Genomic DNA, 27,381 nt, shown 5'->3' on the forward strand with positions numbered 1-27,381 from the left:
GGCCCAGGGCGGCGGAAGGCCGCGCGCGTTTCTACCGCTCCTGTCACTTTTTATCCTCAATGTAACTTGAGAGGCCTGTTAAGGGAACAGCAGCACCTCACTCTTTTTGCAGCCATACTTCCAACCGATGTCAATCCGCCTCCAATGCCCTTACGGCCGGCTGCGGGGACACCTGCGTGAGCAGCGGTACCGAAAGCTGGCAGGGAAAAACTCGAGCCATGTTTAAGCAAACACGTATCTGCGGAGAGGTGGTTCCTGTACCACAGGCGTTTAGGTGGTGCAAGAAAGCACAGCCAGGTTAGCTCCTGCTTAAGACCCTAAAGGGAGGGAACAGAAAAGAGCTTTTAGTAACTGAACTTTGGGGGTTTGGGCGTTTTTTAATATCTACAGGTATGTTTAAAGCATGCTTGAAGCTGCTCTTCTGTACCAACGTGGAATAACTGATTTGGTGTTAAAATATTCTAAAAGTAAATCGAGGTGAGCTACAGTATAAAAAAAATATGCTAGAATTACCCCTCAGTTATGGAATTGCTAAAAGCTTTAAATCCATTCCTTAAAGAGATAACTTAATCCCAATCACAATACTTGTAAACTGATAATTTATAATACAGGACAGTAGTTGGGACACAAACAAGTAAGTATTCCCTATCAGTATAAGCGGCAGCTTAAAACATGGAAATGTTTTTGCTTTCCTTTGGAAAGTTAGGTCTTAACACTGCTCAGGCCTGATCCAGCAGAGAAAGACTACCACCCCATGCCATCCTCACCAGCTCCTCCACTTCCATCCCCAGAGAGTGCTAACAGACATGGGCTCTGCAAGGCAATTGCCACTCACAGCAGAAGGGGTGCTGCCACAAAAATGTCCGCAAGCACAATTTACTCCACACAATTAATGTACAAGATGCACAAGACGCATCATTATCGCAATAGATCAATTCAGTAGCAGATTCTGGACATAATGTACATGCTGTAGGAGAGTAATCTCAAAAATATTCTACAACAAACTATGATTGGATATTTAGCAATGATTATCTTGTGCTTTCATACAGATTGTTGTAAGTTATCAGCACATTGTACAATATCAATGTTCTAGGCTACAATCAAGTTACACTGCCATTTCACTCCGAACTTTGTTTTTGCATAGTGCCCTCCCCTCCAAAAAAAACCAAAACAAAACCGCACCCAGCTTTCCTCCTATCTGAACTCTGAAATAGGAGCTCTATTTCTCTGAAAAATTAAGACTACAGGAGTCTTTAAGTTAACATTGTCACAAGGAAAAGGTAATACTTTCAAAAGTAGACCGAAAAAAACCCCAACCCCAATCAATCTGACCCAAGCTGTTAGAGAAAATGGAAAGCTCCTTGCAAAATGAAAGTCAGCAGGGACAGAAAGTTAAAAATACAATCATCTGAGATTAAACAGCACCTTTTGTCTGTTGACTCTTGTTGAATTTCTTATCACCATTCACTGTGAATAAGGAGAAAAAAAAAAAAAGACTGAACTTTGTCAGCAAAAGATCGGATTATAAAGGATCAATCAGCTAGACTTCAGCCCTTCCCATTTCCTCCCTCCCGCAAAATACAGGGTTTGGAAAAATAAGCAGTGTTTATTTACTAACAATGACATAAAATACATCTTAATATATTTTTATTTCTTTACAAATTAAAAGATGCATTGGAAAAACAAGTGAAGAAAATGAAAGGTTCATTTATGATTTCATTTCCACCCCTCACACCCCCCAATATTAATACTAAAAATTAGTATTTGTGGAATTCTGTGGTTGCTGTGCCTTATATTCCTGGGAAGTCGTTTTTCTCCTCTGGTTAAAAATCCTCTAGGTTTTTTGGTTGGAGGCAGTACGTGGAGTAAAAAGTCAGCCACATTCATAGAAAAACGCTGAAGGTTCTGTCAACTACATCTTGAAAGAGTTTCTCCATTACAATTTTCATATTCCCCTTTCTGTGTAGTGATGAGAGGGAAGACAAACTAGCAGCATTAGAAGAAAAAAGGATTTATATACATGCTACAGGATATGGAACTAAAACCACAGCCAGATATTTTTCTGATCTTAAGAAGGATTTTTCTCTGAAATATCAAGCCCAGATAATATGTTCTCTAATCCACCCACATACTTCCTTTCACTTTTAGTGCTATTGGTAGCTTAAACTCCTGGGTATTGTCAGAACACTTGTTAAGTGTTCAAGCTAAAATATACAAGCCCCCTTTCAAAAGTGAATAAACAAAGCCCTTAGAATTCTGAATTTCATTTATACTCACTCCCTCTTCACAGGGGTCTTCTCATCCACCCTTGCAGAATGGAGCAGCAGAGTGGCCAAAGCAGATGGATTAATCTGTCTGAGGTATTTTAATTTAACAAACAGGCTTATAAAAAGGTTTTGTGCAAGCTGATCAGTAGGTAGAATGGGGGAGGGTATAAACATCCAGTAATGAAACTCTTCACTATAGCCCGGATGCTTTCAATAACCGAAATCACGTACTTACAAAAACTAATATTTAGACTGTACTGTAGTAGGTATTCTATCCCCTTCCTTGTATTCCAGGGTACAAAGCAGTCTCAAATTTGTATCAGTACAGTTCAAATTCCTGCTTATTTGCTGTAATTCACAATAATATGGTTGAAAATGGCCAATTATCATCCAGTTCCTACACAGCCCCACATCACCTTGTTAAAAGTATTTTCTGCTTAAGGTTAAGAGGCTTTAGTTCCCACCACCATCTGGATAGACAGGTAAGCTCTGCAGGACAGGCCATGGAACACGGATTGAGTAGGACATTACAGAGCTGTGCAATGAGAAGGAAAGGAGTCTCCACACATGCCAACAAGAATCACTGTTTTTACTCCTACGCTGTTCAGAAGCTGTTGATTGTTGCTCACTGATCTATTACTTCATTACAGATCTGCACAGCAACTTATAGTACAGGGAAGATTGTGGAAAGAAATTTGCCCTGCTGCCTCCTGGCTTACGACTAATTTCCGTTTTCATGGATTTCTCGTTCAGACAGCCACATGATACATCTCTGCTCTGCAACGTCATGTTTCCCTCTTGAGAGACAGACACAAAATGTTTGGCTGCTCCAGCTCCCATCACCTGACCTGCCTTTTATCCTCCCCATCTGCACATCCTCTTCACACTTGGAGCATGCACACGCGCCCATACAAACACACAGCAACTACCAGAAGTTTTGAAGAGTTATCGCTTTTTCACCCAACGTTGAATCATGTACAGTGAACTGAAAAAAAAACTACATTCATTACGACAGGATTAGCGAGCATGGGGTGGGGGGTGAACTCCTGCCAAGCACAGGAAACAATTTAAATACAAGTAAAAGACCTGGTACCAAAGGCCTTTTTTTTTTTTTTAGCCCTCACCAGGAAAATTTTTCATCTCTCATACGGGACTGGGAGAAGTTGAAAGGATTTCTGCTTATGCAATGTGTATTAAAAATTATGGAATTGTACAGATTTCTACGTTGTCCTTTTTGAGGGCACTGGGCCTTCTGATCAGGTCATTAGTGGAGACTGACATGTCACTGCTGAATTCCAGCACCACTCCCTCCTCTAGCTCAGTAGCTGCCGAATCTCCTTGTGCATGTGACACAGGAAGTCCACGTATGAAGCCCCCCCACTCAGGCTCTTGTCCTCCACTAGGAAGTGTTTGAACAGCATTTCCAGCTTGTCTTCTTGCTTCACAATTATTAACTACAAAAAACAAAACAAGAACAAAACCAGTTAGCAGAATTAATGTTCTTGGAAAAAGAGCAAAAAGCTAAATAGCTCAAAAATCCAAAGACAGACAACCAGAATCACAGCACATATAGCTCATGTGCTCTAACTGCTGTAACTAAAAAAGGACTAAGACTTAACCCAGCTAAATAGAAGGAAAAGACTGTGTATGTGGTTTGTGCAGTAGTACATTATAATAGGTCTGAAAAAAATTAGTTTTAGAACCACGGTAAGCACAGAACTCCAAAACTAGTAACAATTTTTTTTTCAGATACTTGAAAACTTTGTTTGAATCACATTTATGAGATCAGGAAGAGTAAGTCCAGCATTGCAGCATTACCAGGCATCACCTGCTAAAAGGGAAGGAGATTTAAAACTACGAACTGGGGGACAACATTTTTACCTTCATGTAGCGGGATCTCTGCACTTGAAGCATGTCTACAATAGATCGTACTTTCTTTGAAAAGGGGTTTTCCAAGACAGGCAAGGTACTCTGGAATGAAAGATATCCAGTCCTCATTAGTCATGTGAAGTAGAATAACATTAAACAAAACTCAGCAGTTTTGTCGTATTACATAAGGCTAGAGATATATCTACTCCCACTAACTTACAATCTCTCTGACCTCCACTAGTTGAAAGAGAATATAACATGGTATCAGAATTAAAGGTCAATTATTCATTCATTTTACATATCAGCTGTCCTCCTCACCATCAGCGGAAGTGTGGCTTGTCAAATAAAGCTAGGCAAAAGCATGCCCAACAAGCCCAGACTAGGGACATTGCCACTAGTTTCACATACCTGTGTTTCACTTGTTGCTAGTATGAAAATTTTAACACTATTTTCTCAATTTGCTTTCTCATTGTTTTTACATTTTGGGTGACTATCACAGACACTAGCTCCCGTACTGCCATCCAGCTCACCAAGGCGTTGCTAATTTGACTGAAGGATGACACTCCAAAAAGGTTCTGGATCAAGGCTTGCTGCACATTGACTCCCACCCACACAAAGATGTTCAGCCCATTCTCCAGCAGGTATATGTCACCCTTGGAGAGACGTTCCTCTGAGTTCCGGATTGCTGCTGGCAAGGAGTCACCATCAACATCTGCTTTGGTCTGTTTTAGAGTGAAATAAAAAATAAAATAAAATCAAGGTTATAAAACAAGAACATCTTATGAAGTCCTGAAAGTTTCTGCCACTAAGACCCCAATGGTTTTCTCATTTCTAGGACTCATAACATCGCAATAGCTGTGACTGAAGCATCATCTTCCTTAGCTTAGTTTTCTCTCTGAATGTGACACAGAAGAGATCTCTAACAGAGACTCTAGGTTAGCAAAAGAGAACATAAGGCTGTTGTGAAATTACCCTGTAGTTCCAATATCGCCTCCTGGAGTAGGAATGTAATTAGTTGTTAGTGTTATTCCAGCAACTGTGGTCAGACTGAAAAGTCAGAATAGTATGCAGAGTTGCCCTGCAATGATGAAAATTACTTCATAAAGTTACAGGAAGCTTCAGGACTTTTAAAAGACTATAAGAGGGTCAAAAGAGTCATCTTTGCCACTACTCACGTGCTCACAGCTCAGAAAACAGTCCCTCAGCAAATTCACAAGATGCAGTAATGTACCTATCACTGAGTGGCATTTAGTGAAGTACCTCAACAGATGGCAGATCCCAAATCTCTTTCCCTTGCTAAAATATAAATGCCAGTCTTTACGATGGGTCAAGGCAACAGCAAGTCCCAAGTGGTAAGTAATATCCTGAATTACTCACCAGGGGCAAAAGCCTGGGGTAAAAGAAAACATTTGTTTCTGCCACATCCATGGATGTGACTAACTGACGAATGTAGGCACGGTCATCCGTTGTGACCTCCAGACCAGGCTGAAGGACATCACTCTTCAACACACAATTCAAGTACACAGGAAGCAGCTTCATGCATTCAGGGAGGATCAGCTACAAGTCAGAAGCAGACAGAAGTTGGTCAGCTGTCTTGCTAAATAAGCATATGTTTGACAAAACGAGGTTTGCATGAACCAACAAAGCGTGGTATGGCTGCGAGGAGTGAAAGCTGACAGTCTAATTATATCATGAACTTGCAAAAATAAAACTTCTCCCCTGGACCAGGCAATGCTTCCTGGGCTCAAGACAGATGTCCAAGAAGCCATTCTCAATTATAGTTTTACTTGCAGTCTCACTACTTCCCTGGGTCTTCTCTGCAAATTTCTGCTGAGCAAAGCAACTGACTTTTTTTGAGTAGGTTAAGTAGGAAGAAGCTCTCATCATCTTTTAATACCCAAGCCTGTGCTTCAAGTGAAAGCATCATTGTTTACCTGGCCAGCAGAAGAGGGACTAGCACAGTTCTTTCGATAGCAGGCTAGGATCTGGGCACACTGGTTGATCAGTGCATCTCGTACAGTCTTTACTGGACTACTCAGAACTCCACGATATGCTGCACAGGAAGAGGAAAGAGATGGACGGCTATCAAGTGATGGCTCATGAACAGTAAAACACTCAACACTACTTCCACAAAGTAAACCTAAACAACTATTGTTTCTGAAGGTCTTTTTTCCTTCCCCTTCAAACTTACGGGAAAGAGATGATACATTCCTATTGAAGATCTGAAGAAGCTCATTTACTCCATTTTATTACATATTATTCAACTCTATCTCCCACGTACTTTAAAATACACTTAGTCGTACTTGAAAGCACAGGGTACTATAAAAACTCCTTCTATAGCCTGGCCATCTTTCTTTAATAGACTGAAAACGGCCTGTTTCTTATATTTTAATGCTGATAAACATACACAACTCTAAATCTGTGCTGGATTTGTAGGCTTTTACGGCAAACTAGAAAGGGTAAATAGGGTACAATGCATAAAAGTATGATATTTAACCCAGATATATGAGCAAAGGCCACTATTTCCTATTGCCAGAGCAAAATTCTGGAACAGTTAAAGAACAAATTAAAACAGTCCAAAAATAAATACAAGGATGAATTAAGATAGCTGTCAATACAAAACTCTATTAAAAAAACTTAGACAAGAATTTGTATGAAGGATAAGCCTACACCCTCTATCTGTACCTCTTGTCCTAAGCAACAATACTGTCATCACAGCTTTATGCTCTCTCCCATAAAGGACTGAAGTATCAGGATTGCCACCTGACATTTGATGCAAAGGGAATAAACAGGCATCATTGGATGACAACAGGCATTTTAACAGCAGCTAAAGATTGCAATTCTTGTTACCATATTTAGCCAAGTAATTGATGAGCGTGTCTGTCTCACAGTTTCGATAGAGGTCAGCAAGCTGCGTGCAACAGTTTAAGGAGAGGTTGTGAATGCGGAGTCGTCGCTGTCCTGCACAACTTGTATATAACAGAGCACACTGTAGGAGACAAAAATGCCAGGATATAGAAAAATGAGGTCCTGCTATAGTAAGAAAGGCAGGGTTTGAATATACTTCATTAAAAACTAGGACTTAGATGCCTAAGCACTTAAGATAAATTATGTAAAAGACTTGCACAATAGGCTAAAAGCATATGCTAAGAATCAGGGTCAAAGAAAGATAACAAGGAGCAATGTTCACAGTTTGTATTAAGGGAACTGGTCTTGGAAAAGAGATGGTAATTTGAAGCAGTCTAGGTCACCCTGACAACAAGTATGCTGAAAGGCTAAGGGTATAGTAAGGAAGAACAAACAAACAGTTCCTTGAAGGAGTGTCTAATAATTCAGTTCAGAGCAACCCCATCCTCTTCTGCAACAGGCACTCTTCCCACTTGAAATTTGGTTCTGCCTTTACACAGTTTTGTTGACAATTCTAAATTGTCAACTCACTTTCTCCTAGAAAGCCTCTCCCCTCACCTGAAGGAGCGCACCACTGTCTTCACTCAGTTTGTCATCATGCTTGAATTCCACTGTGATTGTTTTATCACAGTCCAAACCTGCCATCTCTACATCAGTTGTGTTGCTCATATAGAAAGCTCCAAAAAAGTCAGTTGCTCGAATACCTGAAAAAGAAAAACACCCCAACATGAACCACAATTTTCAACAGAATAACAAGACGGACAGCCTTTGGAGCACTGACAATCCTGTCATAGGTGACCCTAAGTTATCTTGACAGATTTCAGCAGGGATCTCTGCTCAGTCTTGACAAAAGTCTTAGAATTACAAAGCTTTAGCAGAGCTTTTTGCATAGCCTAGTCTCAAGATATTTTAAATTAGAGAAAAATCTGTTACTTCCCATATGACATGCTTGAAGTGGTCAATTTATTAAGACTCATTCATGTTAACACCCACCTGTGCTTGTGCGCACTCTCATTACAGCATCAAATCCCACTTCTTTCTGGACATCTCTTCTCAAGTCATTCAGGAACCTATCCTGGTCTGTCTCCAGCTAGAACACAAGCAATAATTCAAGTTTCATAAATCAGAGCTGCTCCATAAACGATGAAGTAATTTAAAACCACATACTGTCTTCTGCAGTCTTACTCTAAAAAAAAAAAAAATCAGCCATCATACAGGGCTCAGTGCACTGCTAATAAAATATTGTGCTAAAAGGTAACAGCATAGCTTTTCATCTTGTTGTTTGTGTTAATAGAGATATTCTGTGTGAAGACATAAAGCTAACAAAATAATTTTGGTGAAAATCTTGAAATTTAAATAGCAATTTATTTCCAAATAAGTACTTTTCACTGTGGTTCACACTATGAAAAAGAACTCTTAACTAAACAATAATTCTTATTTAGATCAAATACCAGTCTGAGTCAATGTCACTCTTACCTGGAAATACGCATACTTATAAATGGAGCCTCCTGTTTGGTAAGTTACTACACCTAGTGTCGCCACATCCAAATACTGGTTCGGAAATAGGAACAGATCCACACAGCAGCCCTGGGCCACACAGTCCTTGGCCAAGTTGTTGTAAAAGCTTGTCTGTGGTTGAAACAAAGTCTAAGAAAGGAAGTCAGAGGTGAGATCAGAAGTTTGTAGTAAGAAAAGGAAAGTGAGATCCAGTTTATAATCCCAGTCAATACACTTTTACATTTTAACTCTGAAATTAGGATCATATAAATTCTTCCTGACTCTGCCTTTGAAGAATTGTTGAATATTACAAAAATTACTACACATCTTGCTTTAAGTTCAGCACATTTACTTTAACCCAGCTATGGTATTTTATCCTGTATAAGAATCTAAATCTATCTCTTCTTGTTCTCCTACTAGAGTTGTCCTTATGATGTCAAGTCTACACAGCCCTGATTGAGAACAGAAGATAGAAGTGCAATGTTAAAAGATATTAGTTGGGTTGGTTACATTATGTGCTACCCTTGTAACTTTTTTAATGTTGCTTCAGTTATTTTCTCAGAAAGAGCATAATATAGACCTGTAATGTAAGCATCATGCAAGTCATCATTACCTTCTCCTTATCTGTGTTGATCAGTTTCTTATCATCCCTATTCTTTAACTTCCCTGGGGCCTCTGCAATGGGCAGGGAGGTGTGAAAAATGAAGAGCTTGCCAGCACACTCAGCTGCCTGCAGGAAAGCAAGTGCAATAGAGCAGGTTAGAAACATTGATAAAAATTGTAAGGAAAACTGTGATTCAAGAACAAGCATTCAAGCATCGTCATGACTTCACTTCTTTATGTCGGGAAGGCACTATCAGACACAGAGGCTCAGTGATCACTTGGTTACTTCACTGGTATCCTACACAGGGAGCACAGCTAACTGGTCAGTTACGACAAAACAAGTTTCAATTCTACTGGACCTGTGCTAAGCTCCACAGCGGGGAAAAAAGGACTGGCTGCAAGGAAGACACAGAGCAGTAAGCAGGATTCAGCTACAAAAGGTTTTGCACAAACATGTTAGATTGCTTTTTTTCTCTAATTTGCAGCTACTGAGCTTGTGGGAAAGGAAAAGTGTGACAGAAATGGCAGAGGTTTTTGTAATCTGAGCTTCAACAGACCATTAATTTTAAATCAATAACCTATGTCAACACTAGCCAATGTTTAGTAGGTTATTTTCTCTGACACGCACAGTACCTAAACAATCCGTAGTAATTTACATTATTTCTTGATTAAACAATTGTCATGAAAACTGAGCCTAAGAGAGACTTCTAAGGACTTACATGACAAATAAGAGTTACAGGAACAGTTTTGGATGGAATCATACAGGCAATCAATTCAATCAGTATATACAAGTTGGAGTTACATCATGCATGTAATTATCTGGATGAAGTACTGGAATGGAAGAACTTTATGAAAGGTTTACTTGGTTAGCACATTGGTGCAGGCAACTTCAACAGATTGCATTCTCTCCTTTTATTTAAGGTTATAACAGAGCTTCAAGCACAGGATTAGAAAGACACCATGTTACAGAAGTCCTCAATGAGATATGACATACCAAAGTATCTGGTTTTAATGTTGGAGGGTCTTTTCTTTGGTAGGTTTTGTAAACCGCTCAAAGCAAAACCCAGCCAGGTAACTGAGAGAAAGCCACACGGCTTGTACTTTGAGCAAAATTATTTTAAAAAGGTGGGCAGAGAACAGATAGCTAGCTAGCTACATAGAACCAGAGGTACATGCACTTGAAGAACGAGTTAAGTACTCCCAACATGTAGCGTGTCTACCACAAGCAGACTTACAAAAAGCTTTAAAATTGTCCTATTAGGGTATGTTAGCAGAATATGAACTATAGAGTCCTCAGACTGAAAACAGTTTGCCATGACAATGCATTTACTAACCTTCAATGCCTCCAGCCCTGCTTGAATCACAGGTGCAAAAACAGTTTCTGTTTCTCTTGTGTCTGCAAACATTTCTGGAATCTGGTCCAGCAAACTAGCAAAGAACACAAAAAAGCAGAAATTCAAGGTTCCCTTTAATTGGAAAAGCCACACAGTTGCAGTTGATGTCCTATGAGACTGAGGTGGTTTAAACAGAAGTCCCTAAAATGTCTTTAAATTTGCAAAATTTTTACAGTATTTGGCATCTCATTATTTATCTGTATTTAAAAAAAGATGCTTTCTCATTCTTCATTGGCTTCCCTCATCCATATCCTGTATAGCCTCAACTGATGCCTACTCCAACAGCTCTTCTAATACGTTCCAATATATATTGGTAAGTAAACTCTTAGGAAAGACTAATGATGCTTGGCCTCTGCCAAGCATCCTGTGTACTAGTTAACGAATAGTAAGTTTAATTCACAGTTTTGTATTTACGCTTGTTAATGCACAACAAAACAGGCTAGAAATTTTCTTCAAAAGCATGCAGTGCCAGGTCTCGTTCCTAAAACATAGTTAGCTACACACCATTGTTTAATTATAATTCAAGTATCATGTTAAATAGTTTGCCAATGCTTTGCTAATTTCTCTTTCTTTCATTCTAGATTTTATCTTCTTTATCCCACTCATTGAATTTTCTCCACAGAACCAAAATTAGGCACCACTGTTGTCTCAGTTTACAGTTATTTAGGCAGTTGCCTTAAAGACAGCGATTCAGTACTTTTATGACTTTCACTCTGCATCATTCTAGTTGTGGGTTTGTCACTTTTTTTTGTTCTCCACCTCCCACCCTGAAATTCCCTTTTGCACTAAATCCCCTTATATGTATCCTCTGCAAAGCTAGAGTACGAGCCAAATACACCCTTACCCCATGAATTTTCCCATCCTACTTTGCCAGCTTAATCTCAAAGAGTATAGGAAGTTAAAATACAAGAAGCGACTTCTAGGTGAATAAGATGACAAATAAGCAATCAACGTCACACTTTTAAACGCAACACTTGAATCTATCAAACACAAAGTTTACTACACACATTGTAGATCAGTTTCTGTTACCTGGCAATAACTGTCCTGGACTCATTCACGTTCACCAGAAAACCATCAAGGAGTGGCACAAACATATCTGCCACATCTGAGACAACCATCATTTGTGGCTGTGCCAGAGAGCTCTTCACGTTATAAAAGTGTAACACTTTGTTGTAGGTGACAAAGCCTACTCGAATGGCTGATTCTTCCATATTGCCTTCCCTGTAAGAGACATACTTGCCTTCACATCTAAGTATATAGTGAAACCATTACACAGAACCCAACACAACAGGGAATAAGGGAAAAATGAAATGAAGGAAAATTTATTTTCACCTAGAAGTACCCAGAAAGATGTTCTGCTTGGCCTTTTTCTGAAGAAAAACTTGATAGTATTATAAAATAATTTTTTAATTTCTAGCATTTTTTAAAGGGGATAAAAGTTACAGTTTCCCCCATTTCGCCTGGCTACAGTAGTACACAATATACCTACCGGGGCAGGTAATCTAGGAGTGACTTTAATTCTTCACATATTAGCCTCACTAAGCCACTCTTCACAGCATTGTAAGACACATCAATCATGAAAATGAAAGCAGGTGGACTGGGAAACTTGTTATTCTGTGGAAAAGAGGGAAGAAGTCACATGATGGCCATGTAATATAGCCCCCACAACAGCCCTGTAACACGGACAAATGAATGCTGGTCAAAACTGTAATAGGTTTCATGTACTTTTCTGCTCATGAAGCAGTTTCTTCAGATCATTCTTCCATCCTTGCCCAACTAGCAGACATGTAAGCACACTGTGCTTGAAATGGACCAGTATTACATGCCCTTAGACTGAATTTGCCATTGCTCCGTGAAGAACAGCCTAGTCAAACTACATCCTCCATTTACGTGACTAGGTCAGGTATGGAAAGTAGCAGGGAAGTTTCCTGCCAGTTCCCAAGACTTTGGAATCTGACCAGACTTGTTATATGTAATTTCACCAATAGAAAACAAAATATTTTCCTCTCCGAGAACTGCAACCTTTCCCTTCTACTTAAATATCAGGTTTGCTTTGGGAAAGAAAAACTTGTTTCAGTCAACAGTTTCCCGAGATCTATAGGCCATACTGGAAGGAGCACACAGAACAAAAGCAAAACAGAAGAATTTTCCAGAAAGCTGGGAAGACTGCATCTCATTTGAATTAAAAATGCTTCTTACGCTGTTAGAAGCAAGATAACTGGTTCTTCCCTTAACCCAAAGTAAAGCTGAGGCATTAGAAGGTAACTAGTATGAAGTTGCAACACTTAGGCATTTCTTTTCCCAGCATTTATTTCAGCAGAGATATAAGTTGCTTTAATAAACACTTTGCACATATTTTTCCTATTCCTTGGAAGTTAATTATTATTTAAATCTTTAATTTGAAAGTGAACTAGCTCTGACAATATACTTCCACACTCTTCTTGTGTTTTTAACCACTATTTGAAATTTAAGTTCAATAGGTAAAGTCTGTCTTAGGCACACTACATAATTACTATTGTACTTTTCTTGAATCTCTCCTACATTCTCCTTCTGCCCAAGGACTACTGCAAAAGAGTCCCTCCTGCAGAATTGCTGAGGTAACAGCAGCTGTAGCTGCTTATATACCTCCTGAAGAGAATGACAGAGGCAGCTATAACAAAATTATTTTATGTCACATGTCATCAAGACTTCCTCTACCTTGGGAAGTAAGCAGACAAGCACATCATATTTCACAATGAGGTGGGATGGATTAATGCTGTTAATTATCTCTGCCAGCTAGAAAGAAGCCCCAGGTAATCCATGTCATTCTTACTCTTACGAAAATAGGCTTTTTATTTAAATGGAAAACAAAATAAAGTAATAAACACATATTACCATACCTTGCAATAGTCAACTGTTGCTAGAAACTCATAAGACCCCAGTGATAACTCAGGTCGATCATAGAAGTCTACTCGCTTTCCAGTATGATCCAAATGCTGGAAGTAGTGAGGTGGCACTGGGGAAAGAAAAAACATTCAATTCAGTGACAAATCCATGATAAACACTGTGACTAGAGAGTTAACATGACAACAGCTGTTTCAAATAAAACTCCAGGAAAGCTAGCTAGCACTCTCTGCTAGCATGCAAGTACTACTAAAAAAATTTATACAATTTAAGAGCATCATTAAAGCCAAGAAATACAAACTACTTCCAGTTTGTCTTATGCACCAGGTGGCACACTGTATAGTCACTATTGTACTTTTCCTGAATCTCCTTTACATTCTCATTTTATGTTTCATATCAGAAATGTCACTACAACATGCTCTTAGGTTTATTCTGAAGGATTTAGTCCAAAGGAAAAATATAACAATCTTGCATAAGTAGTAACAAATGACTTACAGTAGAGTTCGAAGCAAACTACAGGCTACAACATTACTGACTCAATTCAGGCTTATCAAGACTGAGCTCCCTATTTTGCTGTATGAGTTAGCTTTTTCCTTCCCTTCTCATACTGGACAAGAATAAAGCCTTCTAGGCACTCTGAGGTGCAGGGACTGCCATAACCCTTTTGTCAGAATAGACAGGGTACTTCTTGAAGTGGATTGTAAAGCATTAAGAAGGAGGAACCAAAAGTGTAACCACATGCTCAGTACTTTTGTGCTGGTACCAGGCACTGGAAGGTAAAATAGGAGTTACGCTAAGTTTTCGCCTACAAAAGTCAGAAACAAAGCATTTCTCTTGTGCCCCAAGAACTACCATGATAGAGTCCCTCCTGCAGAACTGCTCGGGTGACAAAATGGATTCCAGCTATAGCTACCTATATAGCTCCAGGGCAGAATAAAATGAAATTATCTGTAATGATAGTATTCACCAACTTTAAATTATTCTAAATATTCCAAATTTCAACAGTTCAAAAGAAAACAAAGTGACATCATCACTACTATAAAAGCACCCATCACTCTTCTCCTCTTCAAGTACACATCCAGTACAAGCTAGTTACCTGATTGTTTTTGCAGAGAAAACAGAATTTGTTCTCAAGTATTAGGTACAACTACATTGTATTTTCAGAGCATTGCTTTCATCAGCAGTCTCTGAGCATCCCTCCCTTTTCTGCCCCTGCTCAGTTGTTAACAGGTACAACCATTCATGCAGCTGCTGAGTGAGCAGGGACAGGGAACTCATGCAGGCTGAAAAAAAATCAAAGTTATTGAAGTTGGCCATTTCTATCCCAAATCAGCTTCCCATTTTAGTTTGTATAAACAGTTGTGTTTGTACTGAGGTGACAAGAATAAACAGTCCATTAAAAGGCATCGGTGCTACCAAATGAAACACTCAAAACATCACCATAAGGTTGGCTGTACCTTACATTCCACTGGGCCTTCAAAACAAACCTACAGATGTCATGCTGTGAGCAGCATATAGTGACTTCTGCTTAAAAGGAAGCATGTTTTTATTAATTTAGAAGAGCAACTAAGATTAAGTGGCATATATTGAACACTCCTATTCAGCTGTAGCAGATTTAGCTGCAATCTCATTTCTAAGCAGTGTTTAAACAGGCTTTGGGAGCAAGAAAAAAAATCCTAACTCATGCTACTGACTAGATGTACATCTCACTCTGTCATAGCAAAATGTAAGTTTGAAATACCCTAAGAAAATAGCATAAATAATTTTTCAAACCACCGTACATTATGCTACAAGTACCTCATGTTAAAAATTTGGTACAATAATACCACAACGTATAAGCACCTACTTAATTTGAACATAATTTCAGAACTGAGCACTTAACATGTTTTATAATGCATTTTTTCACAACACTAAACACACATTAAAGCACGGTATTTATTATAAATCATCATAACATGATAACGATTTATTTGCTTGCATCTTGTTCAGAGATCACTCCAACAGAGCCTAGAGACCAATTTCCAGAAGAAACCTTACCCTCAGTGACACAGCTGCAGAAACAACACTGGAACCTCCTTCCACCCTCAATGAATTGCATAAAAGGGCACATGTAAGCCTTGCACCTATTACATCGGACAGGACCAGATTCTCCATGGTCTACCAAATAAGGAAGGGTCTGGGGAAGCAGGGGAAAAAAAAGAAAGGTCACATGATGATGAGAAAGAAGTAACCACACACATTACAGAGCTTAAAACTATCTTCCTGTACATTGCATAGGATTTAGCATTTTGGCAGCTGTGGAAGAGAGTGCGGGGGTGGGGGAAGTCTGACCGAGTATTTCATAAATACTTTTCAACTCAAGCTCTAGCACAGCAGTTCTTTGTGGGCTGCAGTCATTAATGGGCTATCCCACTTAGACACAAACGAGTACTTCTGCATGGTGCTGCACTACTTTAGATAGTAGGCTGTTTCAGGAGCATGAGCTTTAGGAGTACCACACCGCACAGCACAGATGTATCCCAAGTGCACACAAAAGACTGAAACCATGAATTCATGAAACTGAATGCCTATGATATGCTCATTCCCATGAGGTTACAATCTACATTTCACCACTGGCTGGGTGTTTTAAAAGCAACTCTGCACCTCTCATTTTTCCCTTGTAAAAAGCAAGCTTTTTGACAAAATAGCAGCCAGTCATTGCATTCCATATATTCAAGAACATAGAGCATCCAGACTATCTTTAAAAATTTCACCTGATAAGACTTATTTTTGAAGTCCACCATGAAATACCGTATATTGTAAATTCCGCTTGTCTTGATCCCATTGTATAGCAAGTCCTCAAAACTGTTACATAGTGACACCATTTTTGAACTATTACTGACAATACATTCTTTTTGCCGCCAAACCAGAATAAGATGCTTGGCAACTTCTGCTGCTTTTCAACCTCAGAATAAGCAGGAAGCACTTTAAAATTATTAAGACTGAACTCATGCAAGCTACAAGCTGCATTCATAGTTCAAAGCACCTTTCATAACTAAGAATCTAGCTCAAAAGAAAGTTTAACTACTTACTTTTAAATTTTCTGACACTAAAGGTGTCCAGTCTTAATTCTCTCAGTCACCCTAAACCTCTGATCATGTTTAAGAGACAACATATTCACTGAGCAGGAGTCGAGCAAATGCTCCAGTCACTGTCATCTTCTTTGTGCCACAGATGTGTCACATCTTTCAAGTTTTCTGACTGCCAGGCAATGTTGGTATTGATACTTCCACACAATAAGCTTTTTTCCTTGCACGCAAACAAACTACAAGGGTGCTGTAAACACTCAGTGCTATGCATAACTTGTCACGAACCACTTACTCCCAGAAGGCACAGAGATACTTCTTTGTGAAGCCTCAAGCTTTGCTTTCTGAACTGTGCATTAACATAGGGCAAAAGTCCTGTATCTGGGAACCGGGTGCTAAATTTTTATATATTCTAGATTTATCCGAATGCTGTATTTTCATGAGACATTTATCCTCTCATTACCGGTATGTTAAGCTTTAGCTCTATTTACAGTCTTGTTGTGCTGAACAGCTGAGCCTTCGTCTGTTGGAAGGGCTCCCACCACAGGGAGTTTACAGTTGCCATTAAGAGCTTCCCAATGCTAGAAGCTGACCAGTCTCCAAGGCAATTTTGTGATCCTAGCCATGTATTTTTTTGGGTATCACAAGTGTTTGTTCAAAGCATAAACACACCAGGAGACCTAACAACTATTTGTTTCTAAAGCTCCTCTAAAAATGTGCAGCTCCACAAGCCTCCAGGTTTCTCAAATAAGACCACATTCTCCTATTGTGCTCCTTTTAAACTCCAGCCACAACACAGCAATACAGGAATTAACTTCACAACCATTTTTCAAAATCCAAAACATAATTTAGGAACATTAATGAAATGCAACAGGACAAAACCACCCTTAAAAGCCCAGAGGATAGTTCTTTCCTCAGCAGACGCTAAAGTTAACAGAGCACAGAATACCGCAAACATATGTATTCAAATTTAAGAAGCGTATTTGTCTTCATGTCACTGCTCCATGCAGGCTAACAATACACAGTAGGCAGATTATTTAGAATATTTTTTAAAGTTTCTAGCTCTGTACTCTCGAAGCTTTCACATTCTTAGCAACCAGACAGAGTGAGTAAAAGGCTAGCTAGTAACACATGGTCCCCAGGAGGAAGTGCTTCACAGAGCAAGGGCAGAAATACAAGTGCAGCTCAGCAGTGCCCAGTACTCAATCTTGTGCTGTCATCCCACACAGTGCTACGCATGTACATGCAGATTAGACATCTTAAGCAGTGCTGCTGGATACATTGTCATCCAATTCCACAACTTAACATCCTACAAAAGACTTAACATCAGTGATTAGTAACCATATAAATACTTTAGGCCAAGAAAGAAATTGAGATCAACTGGAAGTAAACACATTTGTGACCATCCTAGTATTGTGGTCTTTTGGTCATAGTGCTTGACAGTTACTGCAAAAAAGCTGAAACTACCACAACAATTAAAATACTAAATGTTTTGAACACAACATTCTTCTGCCTTGGAGATCTCTACCACATGCTTGTGCGACAATCAGTGTTTACCTAGTCTTCATTATCTACATACACCTTCACAAAATATCTGTCAAATGTTGACATCAAATAGCATTCTCCCGCTGAATTCAGAGTGCGTATGTAGCTCTGCATAAGGTTCTCACCTCCTCTGGGGGTAGAGTAGCCAGTGGTTTTATGACAGCAGCTAGGGGAACTTGGGACTGTTTGGCCATATCTGAGGTGCAGGGAATATTGTAAGATGTGCATCTTATGTAGCGGGGGCTTGCATTACCTGGGGAAACAAAAAATCCCCCCAAATTTCAGTACAATTTAATTTTATATTCAAGGACAGAAATAAAGATACCTTCAGTTACGTTATTAACCCACAGAGACTAAGAGCTTATCTAAACAATTAATTTCAATATATGTGAAACTTGAACTGCAAACAAAATGCCTCTTTATGATTAACTATGAATAATAAAAGCCCTTAACTCAAAACTAATAAACTTGACTCCACATCAACTTAAACTTCCCAAAAGGCATTCCTATTTCACCCTTTTTGCAGACTAAAATGTACTATAGGCAGAAAAATCAACTCAAACATTTCAACTGTTTGATTTTGTAATTTTGGCTGAAGAGTAAAGCACTTGACTGTAGAATCAGATTCTGAAGTTTTAAGCGAGCTTAAAATATCAAAAAAACCCATGGGAAATTAAAAGATGAAATATCCTTTCTCTATGAAGCTCATGGACCAATTGCCATTCCACTCAATTAAAAAAAATACATTTCCAAGCCCAATTCAAATGATATTGCTAGTAAATTTCAGTTCTTAACTGTCTTTGATACAGCTCTACAGAAGAGGCTTCATTTGCTGCTTTCTGATATCCCTGCTAATGCTGGTCCCAGGTACCTGCCCTGGAAAACATTTTTTACTTGCAAATTGGTTACTAGCTACCAAACAATCAGGAGAATCTAAATTGAGATTAAATCAACACATGACATGAAACTAAGCTTCTGTTGGCAAAACATATCCCCAGCCACTGAAATAATTGCTCAAACTTTTCTTTTAAAGACATAGTTCTGTCACTGACTCTTCAGGGTTTGTGTTTTGTCTGCTTGTTTAGGAAAAGAAAAATATTTTACCTTGATCCTTGACCAAGAAATTAGTAGTAACAAGAGGTGGGACCTGCCCTCTCACTCCAGTGACAAACGGTTCTGACCCACGGTTACTTCTGTCATCTTCAATCACTTGAATCTATGATGGAAAACCCCCCATTAATATTTAGAGGTTTGGTTTCAAAGTACTGTAAAATAAAAAATTAGTATCTCTAAGGCGGTGACAAGGGGACCTGTGGCAAACACTACTATCTCTAAAAACAAGTAGTCTAAAAGCAAATACATTTTGTCAAGCAGTCACCTCTCAGTTTGATATCAAATTGTACTTAATGACTAACAATAAATTACAAGTTGCAAATAGTGTTTTTCCCCCAAGTATTTTAAGTAGTAGCATATTTTGTGTCTTAAGGCTGATCTGAACTCATAAAAGCAAAACACAGATCAGGAAAGGATTTTTTGGTAGTATTCCCCTGTATTGGTCCTAGCCAAATAAAATTAGAAGCTTCTGTAAGTCTCAGGCTGAAGTTCTATAGATAATCTGGCTTTTTCTTCCTGTTATGTTCACACTGTTTTCATGGTATGTGTTTATTTCTAACCACTGTAACTCTGACCTAAAGGCAGTTGCTTGCAAACTCAGGTGGAAGTCTTCATTACTCTGTGGTGCTAAAGAGTTTGTGATTTGAGTTCTGGGGATGTGGAAAGTGAAGTTTCAATAGACTTGTCAGTGAATCAAGCTTAAACTTCAAAGACAGTAAAAATCATAAATTTTTTAGTATTTCAAATTCTTAATGAATGCAAATATGCTTAGGGTAATGAAAATGCATTAAACAGTTTTATTTGACTAAAATATCCACTGACCTTTGCATAAGACCAGAAAATGGTAGTTATACACAGATGTAACTGCATTTCCACACTGGTGCCTGAATGAAAGCATTAAAGCTAGCAATCATTCTTCTGATCTTATTTTACCACCAGACACACATGCCTTTGTTTAGAGCAAATCGTGAAATGCAGAAGTTTGCATGGCAGAACTTCTACCCTCTCACTAAGGATTCCGAGTTGTCAGCAGAAAGCCTCCCATAGCATCAGACAGTGACTATTCTAGGATAAACCTAGTCCCATTTCGTAAGTCTACAGATTGACTGACAGTTGTGATCTCACTGCTGGTACCTGTTACATGACCAACTTTGGCTAAACAAGGAAGAAGTGACATGGGAGTAAGTAACAGAAAGTCAATTTTTTTTTTTTTTCTTCCAACCCAAAAGGTAGCTGCTTTTTTCTTTCTTTAGGTAAGATTCTCTACACATAAACATTAAATTTTCAAATTCAAAATTTAATGGTTATGTATGAGCACAGATAATGAGAGAATGTTTATAGCTCCCCATGCCTCATATTAATCTACTAGAAGATTTATATAAGGAATTAACATCAAAATGAAACAGTTCATCTGCAATTTTAAAACTTCAAAGCATTAGCCCAGTACTTGCATATCAACAAGAACAGTAATCAAATTCTGCTCAAAACTGGTAGAAAACATGGCTACAAAGGCTCATGCTGTGTGTATGTTAACATGAGACACACATTGTATGGACAATTATACTGATGGCTTACACTGAAAATGCCAGTTGGAATCTGATGAAGGAGATATTCTAAAGATCAAAGTGAAGGGGAGACATTCTTCATGATCTGTTTCTGAAACAGTCTGCTTTCTATTGCCTTACCATTTATCACAGAAGAGAAGATTTTAACAACATCTTGTGGTGTAATGTTACTTATTTTGATAAGGCAAGCAGAAGACAGCAAGGAAAAGGTAAAGGATTAACGGTGGAAGGTTAGTGAGGTGAAGTTCAGGTTTCAGGCATGCAGATGGTCACCAACACAGAGACTACAATTGACATATATACAGCACTTACTGGACTAGGAATTGCATCTGGGTCTATTCTGTGCCTGGGTTTCTGCTGGGGTGGCAGCTCATTAAGTTGCTTTTTTTAAAAAAACAAAAAGAGAGTGCCACAAGAAAAAATAGAAAAAGAAAAGAGAATAATAAACCAAAAAGTAACAGTGTTACTTCTCTCTACCCAAACCTGTAGCACTGGAATTAGATACATTTGGACACTGGTTCATGCAACAGGAAACATCAGCTTCTGCAGCATACACCGATCCCAAAACCAGTCTTGCCAGGATATTGGGCTTGGGCTCTGAACGCATTGCTAACAGAGGTAGTGGCTCATGTGCTCATTTTGGTTAGGAATTGGGGGTTTATGCTTTAAGAACATGCTAAAATGAAGGCAACTGACACAAGCCATTTAAGATCTCATTTAGTGGAAGAGAAGCAGACAAGCAATTAAAGACTTCTTATATTAAAAAAATAAAAGGCTATAAACTTGACATAAACCTGGAGTCTAAACAGATAAACCTTTTTAAATAGCAATAACTTCTGAACAGTGCCAGTCCAGATCTAAGATGTAACAAAATCATTTTTATAGTTTTTAAGTAAACTGATTGTAAGCACTGCCCTGGAAAGGTTTCCTGTTATCAAATGACTGTGGCCTTCTAAGACAATAACAGAACGGCATTAGCAGCAGTGGAAGGAACAGCACAGTAGTGGCAGTAATAGTGCCAGTCTTAATATTACTCATCATTGCTAACCATTACACATCACTGCTCACCCTTTCTCAGAATCTCCATTATGAAAGATAATCCCAATTTGAGAAGTCGTCCATATTTGACTGAATTAGTATCATGACTTAATGACCCAAAAAATGCTAGCCAGCTTTTTGACAGATTACAGGAAAACGAAAAGCACTACAATCATCTCCTATTAACCATACTTTAAACTTGGATCATACAGTTCATAGACTGTCACCTCAAAACCTGAAATTAGTTCACCTTGGAAAGTCATTAAGCAATAATCCAGAAATGGAGAAAAAGCTTAATCAAAGCCCTCAAGGATTCTCAAAATGTAACATAGTACAGAAAAAGACCTGAGGAATTAGAGCATTGATTTGCATATGCAGTGCCTTTCTTTACTCACCAAGAAAAATACTGCTTATGGGCTTATTCCTAACAAAAGACTGAAGCTGGATATACAAGAGAAAAGCAAGCAGGAAAACAGACTGATGTTCTTTGGAAGGAGAAACCTGTTTTCAGCTTTGGTCTTTGTCCGTTCTGTTTTATGTGAAGACACTATGGAAGATTTCACGCTGGTAAGAACAAAGTAAGCTTACAGGGCTAGGAATGGAATCTGGATCCAAGCGTTTTGGTGGAGGTGGTGGTCCAGGTTGACTTCCATAATTTGGTGTTCCTGGATAGGCTCCTCCATAGTTTGGTTGGGGACCCCTCACCTGCCCAAAGGAACCTTAAAAGAAAGGGACAGCAAAAACCAAACAATGGCTAATACCAGGCATTTCCTCATTACACACTTAACACTTCTCCTGTCATCATCACAAAACAAGTCAGTCACATGCTCTTCAGTTAATTAGGATTAAGCATATCTATCACAATGTTTCAGCTTAGACCTGTACATCTCTATCAGTGATTCAATAAACTGATAGAGACCTAAGGAAACACAGGTTTTTAGACTAACATAACTATTTTTAGAATAACATGATTACAATGCATGTTAAGATTATGCACTATGAACATTTACGTTAAGTTGCAGAACTGCCTAATAGAAAGTGCACACAGAACAGCCAAATAAGCTAGTGGATGACCCATAATTCCTCAAACTAAAGGTATGCAAGGAGTTCTCTTGGGCAGTTTTGGCTTGTCTGAAATCCTCAATCCTAACACTTGCACATGATTATTTTATCTTAGTTATCTGTAAATGTTGCTGACTAAAAATCAGCCAAAACTCTTCATAATTCAGAAAGCTTAACTGATATTACTTCTAAGCACAGACAAAACATGAAAGCTTCTACAAGCAGAAAAATACACAGTTTGTGAATTAAAGAACAAGTAGTAACTCCTTTTCAATTTTTAACAACTCCTCTCAGACACATTGTATATGTACACTGGCCACAAATTAAAAAAAAAAGATAATATGGATTTTCAGGATTTCAAATCCATTACTTTTGAACAGATAAGGTTGCAGACATCATACTGAAGTTCACAATAAAGTTTTTATCACAAATTCCTGTAGTATTATGGCACTAATTATTAAGCAACTTTTTGGCCAAGTAAGCTAGGATTCCTTTAGTTACATTAATCTGATTAAAACCTGTATGACAAATATCTTAGAATGACGCATCCTATCGTTTATCTTGGATTTGTCCTTCAGTCATGAGCACAGGGAAACAAGAGGGAAGCTTTGAAGTGCAGCTGGGAGCCCACAAGTAAAACCTGAAATCCAGTTCTCAGTTTGCAGCACACAGAGAACACACATTAACTTACAATTCCTATACTCGGAATACTCACCGTTCTGCTGCATTTGATATCCTGGCTGAGGAGGATGAGTGGGAGGAGGATGAGTGGGAGGAGACAAACCTTAGAGGCCACTCATGGGAGGCCCAGGGTGCGGCCCTGACATAGCCGATGGAGGTGGTGGTGAGGATATATGATTAGGCTGGGGCATTGGCGGTCCAGCAATTGTCTGCCCAGGCAGTGGTGGGCCTGCCATGGTAGGTGGCCTAGTGGCACCTGTGGTAGGAGGGTAAGAGGAAGGTCCAATCCCTGTAGAAGAGGGAGGTGGGCCAAAACCAGGGACTTGAGTAGGTAGGCGCTGAGTTGATACTGGTTGACCAGGAAAAGGAGGTTGTGCCAAAGGAAGACCCTGAGACACAGTGGTAGGAGGGGGTCCTTGGCTCGCAGCGTAAGGTGTGTAGAGACCAGATCCTGTTGCACTAAAGCTTCCTGAGACTGGGGGAACCGATGTTGGGGGACCTGATAAGAAGAGAAGAATATATAACATAATTTTCTTCTATCCTCGAGACATTAGGATGCAAGCAAAACCCATTTGCTCTAGATCATCTAAATAAGTCTACCACTTTCTCATCTTCAGATGGACTTGCCAGTAATAAAGACAAACCTTAAGTGAAAACCTTCCTAAACTGAGGAGAGCTGAAACTCCTTCAAGGGATCTGAAACTTGGTAGTTCCTTCATTGTCCTCTCTCTCTCCGTCTGAGCTTATTTTACATAGTGAGAATACATTTCAGGATTCAGTGCCAGAAAAAAGGTGCAAAGCCAGAGTATGCAAAACTAGAGCCACCACAAACCTGTCTGATTTCTTGAACTGAAGTAAGTTTGTGTCTTAAACTCCACGTTAAGTTGGGAGCCTGTAGTTCAAGAATGGTTTTGAGCATCATGATTTTAATAGCATGGAACTAGTAGCTTCTGTATTTACCACTGTACTATTTCTAAGGATAATTTCAGACACATTGCCAAAAGGCTGGAGAAATCTGTATCCCCTACTCCTGTAGGGAGTCTGTAGATGTATGAGATGCTTGTCAAAAAGTACTTTACCAAAACAATTACAAAAAATAGAAAAGTGTAGTCAGACCAGCTTACACACACTAAAGACAAATCTCTAGCCTTCAATTAAAAAAAAATAAAGTCCTGTAATCTACAGCAGTGGGACTGTAGATCTAATACAATAAAACAAAATATCTAAATTCAGTTTATACTGTTTAAGTAAGTTTCTTCTCAACTTCCAGCAAAACCCTTCACAGTATCATTTAGAATAACTTCAGCCCTTTGCGATTTACCGAGCCCTTTTTCCTTCTTTTTTTTTGACTGGGCTGCTGCACAACAGGGGCAAGGCATGTAGACTCTCCAACAGATTACTTAGGCATAGACTGTTTTTTTGCTTCACACTAAGATTGACTTAGTTGAGGAGAAATATTGTTATTCTCTTTTATTACTCATGTCCTCCAGTACTTCCTGCACTGTCCCCTACCATAGTCTCAGTTCTGTTTTCCCCAACAATGACCTTAGTCAAGGAAACTACTGTTTACTATGGCAGATGTCAACACACAGAGAATTCCCATCACCATATGCTAACGAATTGTTGACAAGAACAAATCTTTTACGAAATTACTAGCATAAATGAAAAGCAATAGCATATTTCTGTAGCCAGGAAACCTCACCATAACCCAGTCCAGCTGGGGGAGGAGCAGAGGCTGTAGTACTGCCAATTGTCATCCCTGCCATGTGATTGCTGAGCTGCTGTATGCTGGCTCCGGGGGGACCATATTGCTGGAACGTAGATGTCTGGCTGACAGGTGTGGGTGCTGAGCCTGGCAGAAACGGCTGAGAAGCAGGTGGCCTGAGAAGGAAATGAGAAACTTCACTGAATTCCCTGTTATACAAGCAGTTACAATTCTCTGTGCCTTTTAAAATTGTTCTACCACATGAACACTAGCTGGGTCTCAATTATTTACATGAAGCACTGTAGCTCAGTTCTGGAAAAATAATTACGTATCTTGCATGGATCTGTCCTTCATTAAAAAAAAAAAAAAATCTATTGGTTCTCAAGATACAAGTTTTACTCTGATAACTTTTTTTTTTTGTTAATTCCATTTTAGTTATCCAACAAATCAGAAATATTGCAACAGAGTCTATAGGGTAAGCAACAGTAAGGCCTGCACAGCTAGATCAGAATGCTCTGTTGCTCAAAAGATTTGGACTCTCCAGCTGACAGTGCTAAGCTTAACCAGAAGGAAACAAAAAATAACTACCTTCCCCCATAATCAGTAATTGGAATGAAGAAGTGAGGACTTGCCACTTTCACCACACAGGCAATGGCAATATCTTCCTGGAAAAGATGCCCAAGAGCTTAGACGAAGGTAACTCAGGGATCCATAACAGACAGAATGAATACTAAAGAATTACTCAGTAAGGACAGACAGCAACATGCTCCAGACAGATAGCAATTCACACTGCTAAGGAATCAAATACTACAGCTGTGGGGATGCAATTGTTTTAAAACAAGACAGATTATGGGAATCAGAAAATTCCTTATGGGAAAATGACTACCACAAAGAAAGTCTTTGCAGGACAAGTGGTTTTGATCAGTCACTGACATCTACTCATATCCTTCAAGAAGTTTTTCATGTCCACAGATTCTTATTATCTAAAAATACCCCTACGGCAAAATGTTATTCCAAAACAATAAGGAAGCAATAAAGAAAGTAAATTTCCATCACAGGAAAACCGAGGTATTTAGTTTGGTTTAGGTCCTAAAAGGTCTAGACCTATCATAGGTCTACCAAGGCAGGCCTCTGTTATGATTTGCTTTTCTTCCACGCACCTCTGCACTGGGGCTGCTGAGGCTGGAATCCCATTCTGTACATCTCTGTGTCCAAACTGACTGTGCGCCAGGTGGCCAGAAGGAAGCGATGCTCCAGAGGCTGGAGGGGGAGCTCCAGATGTTGGAGTGGCTCTTAATGAACCTACAGACATAAGGCGGAAAAAAATTAAAAAAAAATAAAATCACAAATTACTCACAGAAACAAGGGCTTGAACCAACTACCATGAAAAATCCAGGAAATAAAAAAAGTGCAGAAACAGTTTAGTGATAACCAAATGGATGTATCAATACTCCACGAGCAACAAATAATTCATACAGCTATATTAGGAGTAGCAAAGTTGAAAGCACAAATATTTTTAGCCAGTGTCACTACTCACCATCTCCACACAGATCAAGTAGAAAATATGTAATGTGGAGGGTCTTCAAAACACAATTTAATCTTTTGATGAAGAAAAACCAACGTTATCTTGTCAGCAAGGTATTAAATTCTTCCTCCTCCAAGTCCAATTATTTTTATCCAGATCAAGAAGAGCATTCACATGGAACCTAATGTTCATTACAAGTCAGTTTTCCCTACTAGAAAGCTAAGCAGCTTATGTGAGTAGATTCAGTTTTCAAAAATTACATCTAACTGCTTTGATATATAACATAATGGAGCCCACCACAGACTGGCTGTTCCCCTAGTCTCTCAAGGTTGGAGCTAACACGAATACATTCTCATCTTTCAGATTGAGCTGGTTCAATCACAGCACAAGCATACTTGACTCAGAAAGAAGTGTTCACACTTTCCACAGACCACGCAATGCTAGATGCAATACCAGCAGACCAACTGCAGTGTCTACTTCCAAAAAAGAGAATATAAATTTCTATTTTAATAATATTATGTAAAAAATACTGATAATTAGAACCACCATATGACCATGCCTACTAACCACAGGGAACATATTTCATGTATGGGCTATCGTTAAATACAGATGACCAAAAAGAGTAGACTGCTCCTTGAGACCAGGGCAGCACATACACACTC

At 39.0% G+C, this 27,381-nt stretch overlaps 1 protein-coding gene across 1 annotated transcript in view; it reads right to left on the minus strand.

The window, feature by feature from the left end:
• Positions 1 to 3,226: 3,226 nt before the first annotated feature.
• SEC24C (SEC24 family member C) overlaps positions 3,227 to 27,381 on the minus strand; it is a 29,607-nt gene continuing 5,452 nt past the window's right edge. The window contains 22 exon segments of the mRNA XM_010283069.1: positions 3,227 to 3,721; positions 4,149 to 4,238; positions 4,667 to 4,858; positions 5,514 to 5,693; positions 6,071 to 6,189; positions 6,987 to 7,125; positions 7,602 to 7,747; positions 8,037 to 8,133; positions 8,520 to 8,690; positions 9,154 to 9,270; positions 10,478 to 10,571; positions 11,567 to 11,758; positions 12,027 to 12,151; positions 13,417 to 13,532; positions 15,458 to 15,596; positions 18,156 to 18,283; positions 19,135 to 19,246; positions 21,021 to 21,089; positions 22,335 to 22,465; positions 23,524 to 23,988; positions 25,192 to 25,370; positions 26,355 to 26,496. Of these exon segments, the coding sequence (XP_010281371.1) occupies positions 3,581 to 3,721; positions 4,149 to 4,238; positions 4,667 to 4,858; positions 5,514 to 5,693; positions 6,071 to 6,189; positions 6,987 to 7,125; positions 7,602 to 7,747; positions 8,037 to 8,133; positions 8,520 to 8,690; positions 9,154 to 9,270; positions 10,478 to 10,571; positions 11,567 to 11,758; positions 12,027 to 12,151; positions 13,417 to 13,532; positions 15,458 to 15,596; positions 18,156 to 18,283; positions 19,135 to 19,246; positions 21,021 to 21,089; positions 22,335 to 22,465; positions 23,524 to 23,988; positions 25,192 to 25,370; positions 26,355 to 26,496 (3,284 nt within the window). The 3' untranslated portion in view covers positions 3,227 to 3,580.

The sequence above is a fragment of the Phaethon lepturus genome, unplaced genomic scaffold (genome assembly GCF_000687285.1).
Source record: "Phaethon lepturus isolate BGI_N335 unplaced genomic scaffold, ASM68728v1 scaffold11110, whole genome shotgun sequence".
Lineage (NCBI taxonomy): Eukaryota > Metazoa > Chordata > Aves > Phaethontiformes > Phaethontidae > Phaethon > Phaethon lepturus.